Source organism: Eschrichtius robustus, chromosome 3, assembly GCF_028021215.1.
Source record: "Eschrichtius robustus isolate mEscRob2 chromosome 3, mEscRob2.pri, whole genome shotgun sequence".
In the NCBI taxonomy this organism is placed as follows: domain Eukaryota; kingdom Metazoa; phylum Chordata; class Mammalia; order Artiodactyla; family Eschrichtiidae; genus Eschrichtius; species Eschrichtius robustus.
Genome location: NC_090826.1, coordinates 149,077,132 through 149,098,259, shown reverse-complemented (window position 1 = coordinate 149,098,259; position 21,128 = coordinate 149,077,132). Strand labels below are relative to the sequence as shown.

Genomic DNA, 21,128 nt, shown 5'->3' with positions numbered 1-21,128 from the left:
AATTTGTTTTAATAACTAAACGTTTTTGTTACGTTTAAGTAGAGAATCGCACGTGGAAATATAACTTACGTGAAACCCAAACATCAAAGCGATTAACATAACCAAGCTGGTGTAAATGATTTCCAATGCTTGATTTGGATATTTTGAGTACGTCAGCTATCTTCTGTGGGGTACAATGTTGATTGTTCTCAATTAACGTCTCGATTTGATGGCTATCAACTTCAACTGGGGTATCCAACCGTGGAGCATCGCCCAGCGAGAAATCTCCAGCACGAAACCTCACAACCCACTTTTGACATGTTCAGTTAGTGACAGCACCTTCTCCATACACTGCGCAGATCTTTTTTTTGCGTTTCAGTTGCGTTTCTACCTTTCTTGAAATAATAAAGCATAACAGGTCGACAATGTTTTCTTCCATCTTCAATATTAAAATGGCTACACAAAAATTCACCCATTTTGATAAGTCTTGTATTAAATGTACGCTGATATGACAGCTGTCACGTACAATCTAACAAAATTGTTTCGAATGAAGGTAAAGACAACTAAGTGCCACTAGAGCGATCTTACAGAAAAAACTGAAGAAACCTTTTGGCCAACCCGATATAAAAATGTGAAGCAAAACAATATGCTCTATTATAATGCTATATTATTTTTCGATATAAAATATTAATGTTCAAAGTTCTGCATACCTGAATGTTTTCCCTACTCCAAGTATGTGGTGTTTTATTGGCAAGTAATTTCAGATCTTGAATAGCAAGTCTCTTTACTGCTTTCCTGGGGTCATTCTTCAAATACTGCAATAGAAGCTGAATCTACAAAGGAAATAAGTCACTCCATGAATGATACTGTCACTGAAATTATCATTAGGGATGCAGTGTAAGTTAGTGAAACTTATATTTGAGACAGGGCTCATTTCGAATTACAGCCCTGTCATGTATTCGCCATATGCCCATGTTTGGGCCTCTTTCTCCTCTTGTATAGAAATATACTATCATTTAACTTGCAAGGTTCTAGCACAAGACCTGGCCTCATACACTAAATTCTTCCCTTTTTTTTCCCCGCCAACTCCATGCTCTGCCGTGTACCCCCACCTCCCCCTCACTTCTCTCAAGGCTCCTAAGAATCAGCACTATGAACAGAGGAAAAAAGCAAGCAAAAGGAAATGAAACCTTCTCTGATCTTTATCCGAGAAAGGGATTTTAATGTTATCAAAACTTATGGGTTACTTATTTTTTAGCATATACTTAATACGCAAGTTTATTGAAGAAAAGGCAGTTAAAGAAAATTGAAATTACCTGCTTAGGCGTATCAACCAAAGATGAAGCTGCAAGCAGAGTAAAGGTGTGCAAAGAAACAATCACCATTTTGTTGGAAGGATAGGATGTGACTAGCTGTTGTAAAAGCTCACGAGCACTGGACGCCAATATTGCATCATGGTGCATGTGCTGCAGGATAGGGATCAACTTCAGCTTCAAGTCTACTGGCGTGGCTAGACCTAGATACAGAAAGAATGCCTAGAGATTTCTGATCATCATCCTGGATAACAGTCCACAGTTAAAAGGTCTGATTCAATTAGCAAAATGACCATTTAAAAACAAACAGTAGACTAGTATTATGGTTATAACGTTATAACATCTAGTATAACAAAGATGTTATACTAGAGCTAATCAACAAGTTCAATAGGTGTTTTTCAAAAGTATTTATCTTAACATTAAGTTGTGGGTGCTTATTAAACTACACGCTGATAGTAGAAAATGCCCTTAAAAGGCACAGCAGAAAGCAGTCATATTTGCTGCCTGTTTCTTCCCAAAGGATACTAAAAGATATACACATACATATATACATATACACACGTATATGCACAAACTCAATGGCGATTATTTGATTATATTTACAATTTTAATTATTTCCTTCAACTCTAAGATCAGGACTGTGCATGGAGCAGTTTTGAAACTCTCTGAACTTTGTGTAGAAACGCCTTTCTTTACAGCATACATAGCTGGAACTCCATGAGGATTAATTCCAAAGCATCTTTTCCTGTCAACACTGGAGCTACATAACAAAAAAGTCTTTTCTTCTACAGCATGGCTTTGAGGTGACAGTGAACAAAAAACTGTCAGTCATAATGTACTACACATATGTCAAAAGCTAATTTATCTCTGCTGATCACTGGTTTTGCCACTGTGAAGTAACTGTTAGTGTGAATACATAAATACCCTTTCAACATCCAACAGTGGCTTACATCAACTAAGTCCCTTACTATTTGGCCTCTCTTTGAGTTTAGCCAAAGCAGAGAGTCCCAGGAGATGGGAGGGAGAAGAATGAGGTCAGAGCATTTACTCCCTGGTTTTCTCTCTGCAGGATCATATCAGGCTTATGTTATTATTGTTTTGTTCCTTAAGGTACTGAATGCATTTGAATGACCAGTCTATCTTTGAAACTCTTTCCCAGTAGCTTCTGCTTTTTCACACTCTTCCTGGTTTTTGTCCTTTCTCAATCTCTTTGTATTCTCCTCTTTATCCACACTTTAATTTCTGGTATTCCTTGGGCTTGGTAATATATTATCTTCTTACCCTATGTACTTTCTCTGAGTGAGCTTATATAAACCCATGGCTTCTATTACCAGCTATATGCTTTTAAAGACTGCCTCCCCCTCTCCTCCCCGCCCCCAGAACTTCAGATATGTATATCCCATTACCTCTGGTCATCTCCAATGGGATGTCTCTGATGTATTTTATACTTAATACAGCCCAAAGAGAACTTCTGATCTTTACTACGAAATTGCCCCTCCAACTTTTCCCATTTCAGGATATGACAATTCCATCATTACAGCTCCTCAGAACTTGGAGTCTTTCTTGATTCCCTTATTTTTCTCACACCCACATCCAAATTTATCAACAAATCTTGTTGGTCTCTATCTTCAAAATATAACCCAAATCTGACTGTCTGTCCACCTTCATTGCTATCACACTGGTCCATTTCCAGCACCATCTCTTGACTGGTTCATTGCAAAAGTGTCCTAAGTATTGTCTCTACTTAGGCCTTTCCCCATGGCAGACTCCTGTCGCATATCCCCCCCTTCTCCTCTGCAAGTCTATTCTCAATCCAGCAGTCAGAGGGACTCTTTGTGTTTACAGACATTTTTACTGAAGGTTTAGGGAGACTCAAGATTTTACTTTGCAGAAACACAAGCAACTTAAAATTTAACTTAAGGATACTTTATTCCTAAAACTTGCTCACCACTTCTATATCTTGAGCTCCAATCTTCCTCCACCTTGCCCCCATTCCTACCCTTGTGTTTTTCTCCCTGTCTCTCTTTCCATCTCCTAATTCCTGTTCATTTGCTTTCATTTTAAATTTACTTATTTATTTATTTGTTTGTTTGTTTTTATTTAATTATTTTTGGCTGCATTGGGTCTTCGTTGCTGTGCGCGGGCTTTCTCTAGTTGCAGTGAGCAGGGGCTACTCTTCATTGTGGTGCACAGGCTTCTCATTGCGGTGGCTTCTCTTGTTGCAGAGCATGGGCTCTATGCGCGTGGGCTTCAGTAGTTGTGGCACGTGGGCTCAGTAGTTGTGGCTCACGGGCTCTAGAGTGCAGGCTCAATAGTTGTGGTGCGTGGGCTTAGTTGCGCCGCAGCATGTGGGATCTTCCCAGACCAGGGCTCGAACCTGTGTCCCCTGCACTGGCAGGCGGATTTTTAACCACTGCATCACCAGGGAAGTCCCTACTTTAATTTTTAATAGATAAAACTTATGGAACAAAAATGAATCTTAAATATGCATATTAATGGATTTCTACATATGAATATATCCAAAGAGCCACCACTCAAGCTATACAGAATCCTCCAGCACCCTAGGAGGCTTACCTCTATAGCTTACATCAACTCCCTTGCTATTTGCCTTCTGTCTGGGTGGAGAGCCCCAGCAGATGGGAAGAGAAGAATGCTCAGGTCCGAGTATTTATTCCTTGGCTCCTTCTCTGCAGGGTCACATCAGGTCACATCATTCTGAAGGTCATTTTTTCAAAGTGGCCCTCTCGATGTGACTCCAGGTTCTGGTAACCACTCCCTCTCCTGCACCATAGAGGGGTACAGGACTACATCATCCCCTATAGTTTACCCTGCCCACACCTTTGTAAATGGTTCCTTCATTAAACCCTACTTGAATTATCTCAGCTCAAGTGTGACATCTGTTTCCTGCTGAGATCTTGTCTGATACAGCAGGCATTCAATAAAAACCTGCTCAATGAATGAGTGATGCTTCCTTCTAATGATCGCTTTCTGCAGGACAGCCTTTTTCTGGCAGCAGGGGAAAAAAGACAAAGGAATAAATGGAAACAGGACAAAGCTCAACCACTGTATCTTGGTCTTCAATTAAGTGATTTTACTGTGGCTCCATTTCCTTTTCCATAAAATAGAGGTAGTAGTATTACCTATCCAAGTCTGCCAAATTGCGCAATTCAAAGAAATGCCATCTAGAAATACACAAAGAAAGTCGTGTTCTCTAGAGCTGTGCAATGCTGTAACCCCAGAGCTTCCTTTTATGAATATTATGAGGGTAAATGGGGTAATACATGTGAAGCACAGTATGGAAGATGAGATTAGAATACTAAGGCTTTGTAGGCTACAGTAAGGAATTTGGATTTGAGTTTCGTTGCAATTGGAAGATACTGGAGGGACGTTAGCAGAGTGAAGAGAGTTCCAGAGCTCCTAACAGCACAGCTCTCCCCCAAGTCAGAATGTTTTCCCCCTAAATATCTGCATTTCTCACTCAAATATCACTTCATCAGAAGTCTTCCTTGATCAACATATATAAAACAGAAACTTCCCCCCTTCTATCCTGCCATCTGCTCTGGGGACTCTCTATCCTTCTTACCGCACTTGTTCTCCACAGCACCTGATATGTCATAAATTTACTTATCTGTTGCTACCACCAACCCTTCCACCATTAGAATGTAGGTTACATGAGGGCAAGGGCTTTGTTTTGTGTACTACTGTATCCTAAGCACCTAGAAAGTTCTGGCATTTAGAAGACACTTAATAAACATTATTTGAATGAATAAATGAATGAATAGTGACTAGCACACAGTAAGTACTTAATAAATGTTAGCAGCTATTATTAATATAAATCCCATTAAGTTACTTCATAATACCAAATGAAGCATACATACCTTGAATCATTTCACTGATTTTGTTACAGATTCCTACAGCAAAATCCCTTTGGAAAGAGAAAACAGCAAAATCTTTAAAACCAGTTAAATTTGCTTCAGTTTTCTGAGGACTTAAAAGAAACAGAACACAGTAAGCACAGGAGAAATGCAATACTCCAAATCGAAACTAATATTACTAAGGTCAGGTGCCAGGTGGGGTAAGAAGTGCAACTGAAACCAAAACTCCAAACAGCAGTGGGCTTATGCCAACACTGTTCCCACATGATTTTCAAGGAAAGATGCTCTGATTTATGAGCATCGTTGCAACTTGCATTACTAAATGACTGAAAGACTCAAGGTCACTATCTCAGTCTACAATGTTTTAGGACACACTTTTAATTAACAGAAGCTTTCAACACACAAGCAATCACTTACGTAAACAATAAAATATATACCAAATATTTTGAATTTTAGAAAAACAGAGTAAGTATGAAGTAGTAGAAACGCAGTAGGAAATATGGATAGAATCTTACTAAGAGCCAAATCATTTTAAAGGGGCCATTTTTTAGATTAAAGACCTAAATGTAAGACTGGATACTATAAAACTCCCAGAGGAAAACAGGCAGAATACTCTTTGACATAAATCTTTTTGGATCCATCTCCTAGAGTAACGGAAATAAAAACAAAAATAAACAAATGGGACCTAATGAAACTTAAAACCTTTTGCACAGCAGAGGAAACCATATGCAAAGCAAAAAGACAACCTACAGAATGGGAGAAAATATTTGCAAACGATGCAACAAAGGATTAATCTCCAAAATACACAAACAGCTTATACAGCTCAATATCAAAGAAACAAACAACCCAATCAAAAAATGGGCAGAAGATCTAAACAGGAATTTCTCCAAAGAAGAAAGAAGACATACATATGGCCAAAAGGCACATGAAACAATGCTCAACATCGCTAATTACTAGAGAAGCACAAATCAAAACTACAATGAAGTATCACCTTACACCAGTCAGAATGGCCATCATCAAAGTCTACAAATAATAAATGCTGGAGAGGGTGTGGAGAAAAGGGAACCCTCCTACATTGCTGGTGGGAAGGTAGATTGGTGCAGCTACTAGGGAGAACAGTATGGAGGCTCCTTAAAAAACTAAAATTAGGGCTACCATATGATCCTGCAATCCCACTACTGGGCATATACCCAGAGAAAACCATAATTTGAAAAGATACATGCACTCCAATGTTCACTGCAGCACTATTTACAATAGCCAAGGCATGGAAACAACATAAATGTCCATCAACAGATGAACAGATAAAGAAGATGTGGTATACATATACAGTGGAACATTACTCAGCCATAAAAAAGAATGAAAAATGCCATTTGCAGCAACATGGATGGACCTAGATTGTCATACTAAGTGAAGTAAGCCAGACTGAAAAAGACAAATATGATATAGCTTATATGTGGAATCAAAAAAAATGATACAGATGAACTTATATACAAAACAGAAATAGACCCACAGACATGGAAAATAGACTTGTGCTTACCAAGTGGGAGGGGGAGGAGGGATAAATTAGAGGAGTTTGGGATTAACATATACACACTACTATACATAAAATAGATAACAAATAGGACCTACTGTATAGCACAGGGAACTATACTCAATATTTTGTAATAACCTATATGGGAAAAGAATCTGAAAAAAAAATATATATATATATATGCATAATTGAATCACTTTGCTGTACACCTAAAACTAACACAACATTGTAAACGAACTATACTTCAATTAAAAAAATAAAATAAAAATTAAAAATAAAGTAGGCATTTTAAAAATATTATATACATGTAAAGTATTTTCCAAGGTGTTGCTTTTGAGTCTGTTGCAATTGAAATATCACTGAGTGTTGCAAAAGTTATTAATAACATGAATGTTTGGGATAAAACATTATATAATATGTAAGGAAATATGATACAGATAATATGATCTAACTTGGCTCTTTTAGTCATGATACATGATACACAGGGCATGGAATACTTCCCCTCTGCAGTTCAGATGTCTATATAAAACATTTTCTGCCATTAAGATATTATTTAATATTCTCTAACAAAATGGAAAGCACACATCAAGTACACAGTGGTTGTCTGCAGGAAAAGTACCATGCAGTCATTTGAGTTTCGAGATGAGCTACCCATTTTTTTCATGAAATTCCATAATTATTCAGAGTTGGCTATTTGCAGGTATTTTCTAAAAAGATGAATAAAGTAAGCTTGTAACTTTCAGGAAAGTAACTGGGAAAATTTTTTGCCAATCTTAGCTTCTAAGCAAAAATTAGCATTTCAGAAAACTTATATCTGTCACCATGAGCTTGACAGCTTAATATTTAAAGACCTTCCTGATGAGATCAGTGGTGATTGCAACAAATGTGATCCTTTGATATTTTACAATGAAAAAGGTCAACATTTGGAAGACCTGCATAACACAGTGAACCAATATTTTCCAGAAGACCAATATCTAAGTTATAAAACCATACACGGGTAAGAGAGGCTAATGGCTTTCAATATAACAGTACATATTCACTGGTGGTTTTAGAGTTCACAGGGCAATTAACCTTTAAGAACCAACAATTTTCTAGTTTTGGTACAGTATCAAAGAAAAACATCCATAATTACCTATAAAGCCTTTAAAAACACTCCTCTCTTTTCCAACTATATATCTGTGTGAGGCTGGATTTTTTTTCACATATTTTAACCAAAATAACATTGCAACAGAAACAGTGAACACAGAATCAGATATGAGAATCCAGCCAGACATTAAAGAGATTTGTAAAAATGTAAAACAAGGCCACTCTTCCCACAAACTTGATTTCTGTTTTCGAAAATAATTATTTTCATAAAGATATTTTTATGTTAACATATTAAGAATTTGTTACTTTTTAAATGAACTAATAAATATTTTTAAAATTTAGGCATTTTCATTCTAATACAGTAACTATCAGTTGATATAATCCACATAAACAAAAAAAGCTCTTCAAGGACTTCAATAATGTTTGAAGAGCGTAAAGGGATTCTGATACCAAGTAGTTTCAAAACTACTGCTCTGGTATCAGCCTCAACTTGATAAGAAAAAGTAAGTTGTAAATGTCTTTCAGGTATAAGGCAAAAGGTGTATTAGGTATGTATAGATGACCTGTTCACATTTCAGAGTGCTCTTGTACTTGTTATTCCTTCTGCTTGGAATATCCTTCCTCTAGATTGCTGCCTCTTCTTCAGCACCCAGTATCAGCTCAAATGTCACCTCCTCAGTGAGGCCTTCCCTGATCACTCTACCTAAGCAGCTCACTCAGGTCATCATCACAATGACAAAACTGTTCTATTTTTCCATAACATTAATGAGCAGCTGAAACTATTTTGTGTTTACATCACAACAGGTCATTCATCTTTTCCACTTCTGTATTCCTGGTGCTTGGAATAGAGTCTGGACATGATGGATATTCACTAAGTATTTCTTCACTAACTATATAATAACTTTTTAAAAAATAATATCTTTTTTTTTTTTAATTTTTGGCTGCGTTGGGTCTTTGCTGCTGTGCTCGGGCTTTCTCTAGTTGCAGCGAGCGGGGTCCACTCTTTGTTGCAGTGCGTGGGCTTCTCACTGCGGTAGCTTCTCTTGCTGTGGAGCACAGGCTCTAGGCGCACGGGATTCAGTAGTCGTGGTGCGCGGACTCAGTAGTTGTGGCTCGCGGGCTCTAGAGCGCAGGCTCAGTAGTTGTGGCTCACGGGCCTAGTTGCTCCGCGGCATGTGGGATCTTCCCAGACCAGGGCTTGAACCTGTGTCCCCTGCATTGGCAGGTGGTCTCCCAACCACTGCACCACCAGGGAAGTCCCACTAACTATATAATAACTTCTACAACAACTCAAAGTTTAAAAGTCTGTTACACTCCTCTATGGTCAATAAACTGCAAGTTAGAAGCCTGCAGTTTTGTTTCTTTTCTTTGTTTTTTTTTGGTCTAATAATATTTTTTTAAGTTCTTAATGTCAGCATTAAGAATATGTTAAGAATATATAGTCTCGTATGGTGAAATAAACAGAATAATCCGATTCTCCAGCTTCTTCCCACCACCCCCCACCCCCAAATTCCGATGTCACACCATTGGTCATACACTCCTTCACTGTTACCATCTACTGGTACCAAGGGGTTACTCCTTTTAGATGGTGAGTGCACCCTTCAGTTCACCACAGTCGCCACGTGAAGTCACCTCTCTCACTGACAACGCCTCCCTGGTCCCTGAAGGCATTTGGGTTTGCAACTCCTGCTCTGGGACTAGCTCTTAAAAATTATAACCTTTTTCAGAACAAGTCACATGTGGTTGTGGTAGCAGACAGGCGGAAACAGGATTAAATAAATTCTTAAGGTCTTTTTTGGCCAGTTTCTCTAATTTGCTTAAGATCCAAAATTGATGGAGATACTAACATAAAAATCCATCAGTATTGGTTGAGATATTTGATCTCAAGCCAGGTCATCATTTCTGGGGGAAGAGGTAAATGCTAATCTGAAAAAGACGTATTTCCTTATTCACACTCTGATACATCTAGATAGGTCCTTCAGACTTTCCTATTGCACTAATTTGGTATTTTTAAACATCACAAATCACAAGTATACCACATTGAAGCCTGGTATGTGAAAAACTGCTTCTACATAAACTATTAAATGTTTACTGGTCATCAATTCAATAAGAAAAAAATGCCAACTTTCAAAAGCACAAATAGGAACTGTCTTTACTCAGATATTTCTCTTCCTCAATTATTGCCACACCTACTACTTTCGATCAGTGAATTAAAAACTATATGCTTTCTATTCTCTAATCTCCTTTTCCAATGAGTAATCCTGGAATTCTGAAGGCTTCATAAGAGCAGCTGAAGAGATGAATGTGTATGTATTAATAAAATATAAAGGAAGACTGTTGGTGATTAACTCTTTCAAGTCTTATCCAAATTTAGCAGAGGCCCTTAATGTAAATGCTACTTTTTATTGATAAAAATTCATTAGTCATCTGATTATAAAACCAAAACTTGCTCCTAGCAGGATACACGAAAATTCGTAAAAAACAAAAATAAGATAACCATCTTACCAACCAGAGACAATATTTCGATATATATCCTTCTAGTCTTTTCTCTATTCCATAAATATAAATACTTGTTTTTTAAATAAATCTATAATATCATATAACCTATTATGTAACCTATTTCCAAATATATTTCTAAAATATATTCATTACAAAAGCTGATATAGTATTTTGTTGTACGGTCATATCTATCTTATTAGCACACTGGTTGGAATTTAAATTGTTACTAATTTTTTTGGTTACTATAACCCTATAACTAGCATCCTTATAAGTAAATATCAGTACACATTGCTGACTCCTTAGGATAAGTTCTTATAAGTGGATTTTCTAGGTCAAAGGAATGTACATGTTTGAAGCAAAATACATATTACCAAAATGTCCTCCAGAAAGCAATGCTACTTCCCCATCAGTCACTAAAGGGAATAATATATATTTTTTAGAGAGGATAATCAAGCAAGTCAAACACAGTAATAAAACTATGGTCAACATTTCATCCAAAAAAAAAAAAAAAATATATATATATATACACACACACACACACACACACACATAGATATACTGTTTTGTAAGACAGTAGACTATGACATCCCAAAGAAATTAAAATTGGTTTCAACTCAAGTTACTGTCTCTGTCAAACTGTGCACAGTTCTAATGCCAAAAAGCTAAACTTGAGAAGACAGTAAGAAAGCAGCAATTTAGTATTAGGACTGTATGTCTGGGGAAGGCTGTTCAGTAGACAAAGCTTCTGCTCCCTAATGAAGCCTTCCCCAACTACTCTAATCCATGCTGATCCTGTCCTTCTGGAAACTCTAATTTCATTTACAGTTAATGCCAACATCTGTACTTAACTTTTCTGTTTTATGGATTTAAGTCCTGTTTTCCCAACATGACGGAAACCCTCTTGGAAAATACATCTTGCCATTTACATTTTTCTGTATCCCTTAGTGTTTTACATACACAGATGAGTTATTCCTTCAAAACCTCTTCCTGGGAAGCCAAATTATAAAAGGCCTATGCTTACTTTGATTGTGCAGAGAAGTTAGCAGCAGCAAAAACAGCAGCTTCAACTTCTACGTTATCATGTGAATCCAGACTCTGACGAATACTATGATGAGCATTCTTCCTCTCAGGAATTATTGATGCCAGACTTCCCAACATCCTGCACAAATAGAGAAACCCAAGAAGAATGGAAATACAGTAAGCTCAAGGTCAGAAAAGGAAGACACAGGCAAAGCTAAATTACCAACACTAAAGTTTACAGGTCATTCCATAAATCTCAGGTTAATAAAGTATCAATTTTAGAAATCAAGCAGTGACTCAAATTCTAAACACTCTTCCATACTTCAATATGTCAGAAAAACGAACATGGCTTATTTAACACAAGCAAAACGTTTAAAAATCACCTTGAAGTACATGCCAAGTACCAAAGAGAGCCCAGAAAAAGAAACTTTTAAATTATTAAAGCATCAAAATATCAATTTTCCAATGTTGTATGAAGAAGTCCATTTTAGCAAAGCATTAAGAGTTCAATATTTTTGTTATTAAGCAGATCCGCAAAGTAAAAAGTAAGACTTCCCAGTCTTTTTTTCAACATCAGTGATTACTTGTATCATGATTTTCAAATCTCTCCTCAATATCAAGAGAAGAGAGGAGAATGCCCCCTGGGGCTCATATCAGAACTGAGGAAGGAAGAGTTTAGGAAAGTGAGTTTCAAACAATCCAAAAATTATGCATATAATTTCACAGATGATAGACCTAAAATGAGGATATTGGTTCAAGCTGGATATAAGGCTTACAAAATGAAATTCTAACAAAACTTAAAAAAAAAATTTTGTTTAATGCCAAGAAAGAAAAGGAAAGGCTGAAGAAACTAAGATGGTTATATCTGGCATTCTCCAAGGAGTCCAGATATAAATTATCACATACAAAAACAAGCACATAACCAAGGATGAATACAGAAAACTGACATGAAACAGTAGAACAAGGTCAGGAAGGTAAAAGTTCAAAATAAGCTGAGGCTAAGCCACATTCACCTTAGAGCTATCAGATCAGAACGTCCACCCGCAAAGAGAAATATTTCAAACGTAAGTTACCGAAACAGTATCATAGATGGTTAGCTGCAAGGCATTTACAGATTAGGATGGTTACCATATTTTCTCATTGACTGTTAGTAGAAAAAATAAAAATAAATTCTTAATATTCAAAATGATAAAAGTAAATATATTGCCTTTTGGGGATATATAATCACAACTCAAACAATCTTGTGGTGACTCATTAGCATAACAGAGTATACCGGAGTGTGATGGCTCTTGCTACAGGATCATTACTATGAATCACAGAGAAAATCCTCTTCACAAATTCATCCACATTTAGAATCTTCTCCAAATGCTTCTCACTTTGTTGAGTAACTTTAAGAACACACAGCCTCAGGAAATTGTTTCTATGAAAAACCACAGATAAAATAAATTAGATCACTTTATAAAGTAATATTTAATTAGGAATCAAAGCAACACTAATGATATTAATAAATTTTAGTAATAGGCCAATGTTTTTCAATCTTAATATTCTCTGTCTTACCACTGAAAGAGTTAAAGTCTGTACAGTCATCTTGTGATATCCATGGTGGGGAGGGGGACTGGTTCCAGACCACCCCCTGCCATACCAAAACCCCTGAAGATTCGAATCCCTTATACAAAATGGCATAGTATTTGCACATCCTCCCACACACTTTCAAATCATCTCTAGATTATTTACAATACCTAATACAATATAAATGCTATATAAATAAATGTAAATACAATGTAAATAGTTGCCAATGTGTGGCAAACTCAAGTTTTGCTTTTTGGAACTTTCTGGAATTTTTTTTCCAAATATTTTTGACCCATGGTTGGTAGACCCCATGGATGCAGAATGCTTAGTTGCAGAGGGCCAACTGTACATGAGATGCGTACTAAGCATAAGCAGTTAGCAAAGCCTGCAGTCCTGCTACAAGGCACCAAAACAGTAGTAACATAAAGAGAAGCCCTGGACCCAAACTCAATCTCCTCAGTCATATTATAATCAAGGAGATGGTCATCTTCCTCTCAAGCTAATTCTACAACATCATTTCTCCAAGTCTGATTTGGTGTGTGTATAAGCACATGAATGCATGGAGAAGGGTGGAAAGAAGTGGGAGAGGGAATGGCAGAGAGAAAAAAGTAGGTGTATATTCAGTGCTTGCTTACATGTTTCAGGCACTTCACAGTGACCCATAATCTCATGTAACATGTAATCTCATGTTATAAAATAAACTGTTAAATCAGAAACTTCTCCAAACTATCTGCACAAAGCCACAGATATTTCCAAAATATACAATAATATATTAAGGTTGTCTTAATTTTGAATTATCCTGTCCCCAAAGAAATAAGTACTCTCTGACTTATATCCTTCACTTTTGCTTAAAATGCCATTAAATTTCACACCAAAATTTGTTGCAAATTGCCATGTGCATCCATTAAAATGGTAATGAACCATGTGGAAGTCCTAAAAGGCAAAAAGAATACAGACCACAATATAAAACAAAGAAATATGAACAATGTGCTTTAGGACACCAAGGCCTTAAAAAGACTTACCCAACTCTGAAAACATCAGCTAACTTTAGGAAAGCAGAATTGATGAGAATGGGGAATGGATACTTCTGAAAGAGCCTGGGAAAGCGGACAACTGCTTCACACTGTTCACCAAGTTTGCCAGATCTTAGACCTATGAAGAGCATAAAAAGGGAAGAACAGATTACAAATTTGTGGCTACAATAAGGCAAAAATAGCAAATATCAACACAGTATTACAGAGTAAAATTATTTACACAGTAAAGTAATAATCATTCTTAACAATTAAGTAAAGTACAATTGTAACTCATTACCTTTTCAAAAATAAAAATGGCATATGAAATAGTAATTTGGTAAAGTGTCACTTTTAGATATAGAATAATGAAAAAGAAACTATTTTTTAAAAAAGATTGAGTTGATAAAATATTTCGGGCCATAAGTAAACCTCAACAAATTTAAAAGGACTGAAATCATACTATGTATGTTTTCTGACCATAATGGAATTAAATTAAAAATCAGTAAGAGAAAAATATCTAAAAATTCCCAAATATTTGGAAATTAAGCAACACGCTTATAAATAATCAATAAGATGAATCACTGAAAGAAGTGAAAGAAGAAATCAGAAGGGAAATTTAAAAAAAGAAAAGAAAAAAAGAAACTCAATCCTTAATTTGCACCATATACAAAAATTAACTCAAAATGAACCATAGACCTAAATGTAAGAGCTAAAATTATAAATTATATAGAAGAAAATACAGAGGAAATCTTTATAAGCTTAGGTTAAGCAAATAATTCTTAGATAAAACAAAAAAAGTGGAGTTTTTAGATTAAAAACATCATAAAATTAAAAAGTGATAAGTTAAACTCTATCAAAATTAAAAACTTCTGCTCTTCGGCTTCCCTGGTGGCCCTAGTGGCGCAGTGGTTAAGAATCCGCCTGCCAATGCAGGGGACACGGGTTCGAGCCCTGGTCCGTGAAGATCCCACATGCTGCACAGCAACTAAGCCCATGCGTCACAACTACTGAGCCTGAGCTCTAGAGCCTGCAAACCACAACTACTGGGCCCGGGTGCCACAACTACTACAGCCTGCGTACCTAGAGCCCATGCTCCACAAGAGAAGCCACTGCAATGAGAAGCCCGCGCACCACAATGAACAGTAGCCCCCACTTGCTGCAACTAGAGAAAGCCCGTGCGCAGCAACGAAGACCCAACGCAGCCAAAAATAAATAAATAAATAAATTTATTAAAACAAAAAACTTCTCTTCAAAATATACTGTTAAGAGAATAAAAAAACAGGCCACATACTGGAAGAAAATATTTATAGAACATGTATCTGATAAAGGACTTCATCCATAGTTCTTATATCTCAATAAAAAGAAAACTTAATTTTTTAAAATGGGCAAGATTTGAAGAGAAATTTCACTAAAGGGGAAATAAGGATGGCAAACATAAGCACATGAACAGACGCTCATCATTGTTAGTCATCCGTGAAATGTAAATTAAAAACCACAGTAAGACACCACTACACATCCACTAGAATGGCAGAAAAGACCGACAATACCAAGTGCTAAGAGGATATGGAGCAACTAAAACTCTCACACATTGCTGGTGGGAATGCAAAACTATACAGTTCTTTGGAAAACAGTTTGGTCATTTCTTATAAAGATAAATATACACTTATTATACACTCAGCAATCTTACTTCCAAATATTTACCTAAGTGAATTGAAAATATCTGTCCATACAAAGATCTGTATGCAAATGTTCACAGCAGCTTAATTCGTAATAGCCCCAAACTGGAAACAACCCAACCCAGTCTATCAACTGGTGAATGAATAAACAAACTGTGGTCCATACAATGGACTCATACTCAGCAATAAAAAGAAACCGATTACTGATACAACAACATGGGTGGATCTCAAAATCATTATGCTAAGTGAAAGAAGTCAGTCCCAAAAGACTACTGTATATGACATTCTGGAAAAGGCAAAACTATGGGAATAGAAAGCAGAACGTGGTTGCCAGAGGCTAAAGAAAGAGAACTGACCACAAAGGGGCACAGGGCAAGTTCTGGGGGTGAAAGAATTGTTCTAGGTAGTGGTTTCATGACTGCATACATTTGGTGGATTTTATTATATACAAATTATACCTCAATGAAATCTGATTTTTTTTTCCCCCACGCCACACACAGCTTGTGCAATCTTAGTTCCCCGAACAGGGGTTGAACCTGGGCCCACGGCAGTGAAAGCGCACTGGACCGTCAGGGAATTCCCTCAATGAATCTGATTTTTTTTTAAATCCAACAAATAAAAGGAGTTAATGTTCAATCCTTTAAAAAATTCATTAAGAATGAGTATCTTGATATGGAATTAATAGTATCACCTCCAAATATTTTTCTTTTCGTATTTTGCCATTTACAAAATGCTGATTATATCTGCACAAGAATAAGCGCCCTAGAACATCTCTGTTCAGTAAAGTTTGTTCACTGTTAAAAAATGACAAAGGAAATGTCTGAGGTGTAAAACAAGGAATGTCGCTTGCCATTCAGTTCTACAAAGATTAAGTCGCTGACCTACAGCACACCCTGAAAGGAATTTAGGACAAAGAACAAGATGAGGCACCCTGTGCTTTAGGGAAAACAGGCAAAACAGGCCCTTAGATAGCTATATTTCAGGAAAAAAAATTTTTTATGAACCCAGATTCTTGCATCTTCCCACACTTAGAAAAGCACTAAAATCATTAACTGAGATATCTGTTCCTTAGACTAGCAGCAACCTTCTACCGAGACATATGCTGGATTGCACATACTCCTTAGCCAAAATCACATGTATACTGACCTCTCCATCTACCTCTTTGGAGCAGTTCCTCAGAGCTATCTGGAAGGCTGTCTCCAGGGCTATAGTCCTCAGTGAGACGCTGAATAAAACTCAACTCACAGCTCTTACATTGTGCGGTTTTCCCCCAGTTGACAGAGGGCTCTTTACTGGTTGCCACTTTGTTCCAATACATAAGACAACCACAAAGTAAATCTGCACATGCAATTTCTACAACTTACTAATGAGTTAAGTTCTATAGGTGCACTCATGTTAGTTATTTGGTACTTGGAAAATATTTCCTCATAGGAAAAAAAACAGCACTATCAGTACTCATAGTACTCCATAATCTAATAACCACTTATAATAAAAGTTCCTCTGGGAAAATTAATTCAAAATTAACTCTAATTTCTAACTGAGATATTTAGAACATATCCCTTCTTTGTCTGCTCCCTTCTCCCTACACCCCTCACCCACCAACTTCCATACACACAAGAACTGCCACTAGAAGCTCTAGGAGTCTTCTTCCCACTAAATGCACAGTACCAAGAGACACTGTAGGTTACTGGCAATGGCTCCTGTATCCTTGAAAAAGGGGTCAAGGGACACACAGATAGGGCAGTGAAGGACACAAGGGAAGGGGAGAAAAAGAAAGGCAAGTCCGAGGATGGAGGTGTGAGAACAGAGAAGGAAGAGATGTGTGTTTATGTACGTGTGCTGGGGGAAGGGAATGCTGGGAGAACCCACAGTAATTGGACTTGTTTCCTTCTCTTCTCTCTCTCAAGAGTTGAGTGATACAAAGGATAGTAAAGTTCTGTTTGTAATAAATTAACCTTGGTTGGGATGGAAAAGGTAAACTAGGAAGTGGTCTACGTACAGGGAGTCTCCTCAACAGAATATGATCCGCTTCACCTTCCCTTTAAAAACAGAACCACAGACCAAATCATTTATTTAAACATGCTGATTTAAAATGTACCAAAGATAATTTTGCATCTGGTCAAAGAAAGGTTTTGATTTCTCTAGTGTGGTCAAGTTTTATTTCTTTAAGATAAAGTAGACCCTCATTCTTATAACAGAGCCATCAGGGTACATGAGCTAAAGAATAGTAAATGTCTCGCTTATTTTCTGATATGAGTTTTATGAGAGAGGAAATGAGAAGCTAGGCTGGCTCAGAAGGTCAGAAGCTAGGGTGCAAGAGAAGAGAGAAGAGAGAAGTGCATTACGGCCTGCGATGCAGCAACAATCCTAGGCTGGGGCAGTATGGTACCCAGCTTGCTTGCTCTAGGCCAATTCCAACTCCAGTATAAGCCAAGCACCTGAAAACAGCAGCTCAGCACAAGCAGATCTTATTCTTAGAGGGGTTTAAGAGGTTATTCACTTTACTTCTGTTGCTAGCTACAACAAATCTGAGGGAAAATACCCTGATCAGAAGACCAATGATCATAAGAATGCCACCGTAAGACCCACTGCGGAAGGATGTGATTGCTGTTTCTACATTTTACTTTTTATTCTCCCACCAAAGAAACAGAGATCTCTTCCTTTTCAGTGCCTGGAGTTAAACAGTGCTCAACTTAGTTGCAACATGCAGGTAGACTAGGAAGAACTAAAATAAGTTGTCCGTAAATTGCTTATTCAGTCAAAATCCATTTGGCAGCAATGAAATTCATTATTCTAAACGTATTTCTCACTTAAAATGTGCAGAACATTTTGCTACGCTAGTGGTTTATCAGCTCTGGTTCTGCATCAGAAACATCTGTGAAATTTTTCAAAAATGTCTATGCTAGGGTTCCTCTCCAATCTACCAAATCTCTGCAGTGGGGGCCCAGGCATCTATTTAGCTGTTTTGAGAAGGTAGGCGAGTAGATCCTCAAGCTATCCTCTGCCACTTAATCTTATTTGACTGAAAACTAGTAGGCTGCTGAATCTGGCCCTCAAGAGTAATATTATGATACAACATTTTCAAAGGTTTTGAATTCATTGTCAAATCTTAAAAATGAAATGAGATTTCACATAAAACCCAGGATTTCTGGGGTATTTTTTGTTTTTTTGTTTTTTGAAAATTTAAAGGTCTGAAATGTCACTAAAGAAGGTGGGAGAATCCTGACTAAAGAAACATTGTAGTATTGCAGGTCTGTGTTGAAGGCCAGTTTGGGTTTGTGTCACTTCTGATAATAGCCACATACAAAAGTTGTGTGACTTTCTCCAGCAATTTTTGGCTGCCTTTGGGCACACGTGACTAAAATAGAACCTTGGATGAGAATTTAAAGTACTGGTAAGAAACTTAATGAAATTAATGAAATGAGGGACCATAAAATCTAAGCTGGATAAAGAAGTAAAAACACAAAGGGACTGAGAGGTAAGGGAAGTAGAGAGGTGAGTATACTGAGGTCTGAATGAAAATAAAGAATGGTTAAAATAGCAGTTAATCATGATGATGATGATGATGCATATTAAGCGCTTATTCTGTGCCAGATACTCTAGTAAGCATTTTACATGTATTAAGCTCTCACTGTACTCACAGAAGTTAGGTATTATTCAGTAATTCCCATTTTAAAGATGAGGACACAGGTAAAGAATAGTTAAGCGACTTGCCTAAGAAACAACGGCTAATGAATGGCAGAGATGGAATTCAAATCCTGGCAATCTGGTCCTAATTATTACGCTAAAATTCATTTCTAGCAGGCAACTAGAGGACAGAGGTTAAGATTAAAGAAGAGATATTTGAATGGGATTTCAGAGTGGTATAATTCTGAGGGATGACAAATTCCAAGGAATTGAAGAGAAATAACAAATTATGGTAAACTTGGGATTTGTGATACATCAATCAAGTTTTCAAAATAGCATACATTTCTAGGTAGCATGTATCAGTCAGAGTTCTTAGCTGCAAGCAACAGAAGCTAACTCTGACTGATTAGGCAGGAAATGAGTTTTTATTGAGTGTTTATTAAAGTAATAAGCAGTTTCAAGGCAAAACTCCTAAGAACACCTAACTCCACACTGCCAAACTGATTAGATGAGGTACGCTATTGTTGCTGGGAAGCACCAGATGCTAGAATTAGCTCTCCTATCATCTAGGAATGTAGTAGCCATTGCTGCTACTACTGTACACTATGGACACTGCAGCCACTGCTGCTGCCAGGGAAACTGCAAGTACTCTTCAATTCTGCCTTCTTGCATCTCTAAACGAAATCACAGAGCCTGGAGGAGGTTTGTCTGATTGGCAGAGCCTAGTTCACATCCTGTGCTTTTTTTTTTTTTGGCTGCACCGCTTGTGGGGATCTTAGTTCCCCAACCAGGGATTGAACCTGGGCCCTCGGCAGTGCGGGCATGGAGTCCTAACCACTGGACAGCCAGGGAATCCTCTCCTGCGCTCTTAAAAGGGAAACTAGGAAAGTGAGCTTTTGCTTCCACCTTGATGAGACAGTGTTTGTGGTGTGGGCCATTCCTCAAGCATAGAATGTTCACAAGATGCTAAGTGACCACCAATATGACTAATATCCACTACAAAGAACACTGCTAATACACCCTACTATGCAAGCACATTTTAGGAGAATTTGTTATATACATTTGCTTTAGCTAAAGAGTGAGAATGATTCAAAATGGAACCATAATACCCTAACATCTTAAACCATAACATCTTAAAGTCTATTCATTAAAAATGAGGTGGGGAGGGGAGAAATACAAACACAAGTATGCACCACACATTACACCAAGGCAATCTCACAACCCACAGCTTAGTAAACTGATCACGGTAACATCTCAGTAAATTATATTTAAAAAGCAAGAATAAAAACAACTAATAGGATAGTCAATTCAACTGATGATGCATTAATAATAAAGCATCCTTCCCCCAAACTTTAGAATCTGTAAATATACGTGGTGAGAATGTATGCAATATTGTGCAATATGCACAAAGAATACTGATTTAGAATCATAAACAAATTATTTTTATGAATACCAACTTTTAGGAATATTTAATAACTTACTTTGTAAGTTACAAAATATTAGCTTTTAGCCATACGTAAAAATTAGTCTATGGATTTCAGTAAGAACTGAAGAAGAGAACACCCACTGAACGCTGGCAGAAAACGTCAGACCTCCCAAAAGGCAAGAAACTCCCCACGTACTTGGGTAGGGCAAAAGAAAGAAGAAATAACAGAGACAAAAGAATAGGGACAGGACCTGCACCAGTGAGAGGGAGCCGTGAAGGAGGAAAGGTTTCCACACACTAGGAAGCCCCTTCGCGGGCAGAGACTGCGGGTGGCAGAGGGGGGAAGCTTCGGAGCCACGGAGGAGAGCGCAGCCACAGGGGGGCGGAGGGCAAAGCGGAGAGGTTCCCGCACGGAGGATCGGTGCCGAGCAGCACTCACCAGCCCGAGAGGCTTGTCTGCTCACCCGCCGGGGCGGGCGGGGGCTGGGAGCTGAGACTCGGGCTTCAGTCGGAT

At 37.5% G+C, this 21,128-nt stretch overlaps 1 protein-coding gene across 2 annotated transcripts in view; it reads right to left on the bottom strand.

The window, feature by feature from the left end:
• The window catches only part of INTS7 (integrator complex subunit 7), a 94,918-nt gene that overhangs the window by 63,109 nt on the left and 10,681 nt on the right, over positions 1 to 21,128 (bottom strand). Inside the window, exons 2-7 of one of the 2 annotated variants that reach the window (XM_068541472.1) lie at positions 13,895 to 14,024; positions 12,577 to 12,723; positions 11,305 to 11,442; positions 5,171 to 5,217; positions 1,296 to 1,495; positions 690 to 812 (exon numbers count right to left, since the gene is read on the bottom strand). In XM_068541472.1, the coding sequence (XP_068397573.1) occupies positions 690 to 812; positions 1,296 to 1,495; positions 5,171 to 5,217; positions 11,305 to 11,442; positions 12,577 to 12,723; positions 13,895 to 14,024 (785 nt within the window). Of the gene's footprint in view, positions 1 to 689; positions 813 to 1,295; positions 1,496 to 5,170; positions 5,218 to 11,304; positions 11,443 to 12,510; positions 12,724 to 13,894; positions 14,025 to 21,128 lie in introns of those variants that run through there. The other variant, XM_068541473.1, reaches the window with a different exon arrangement.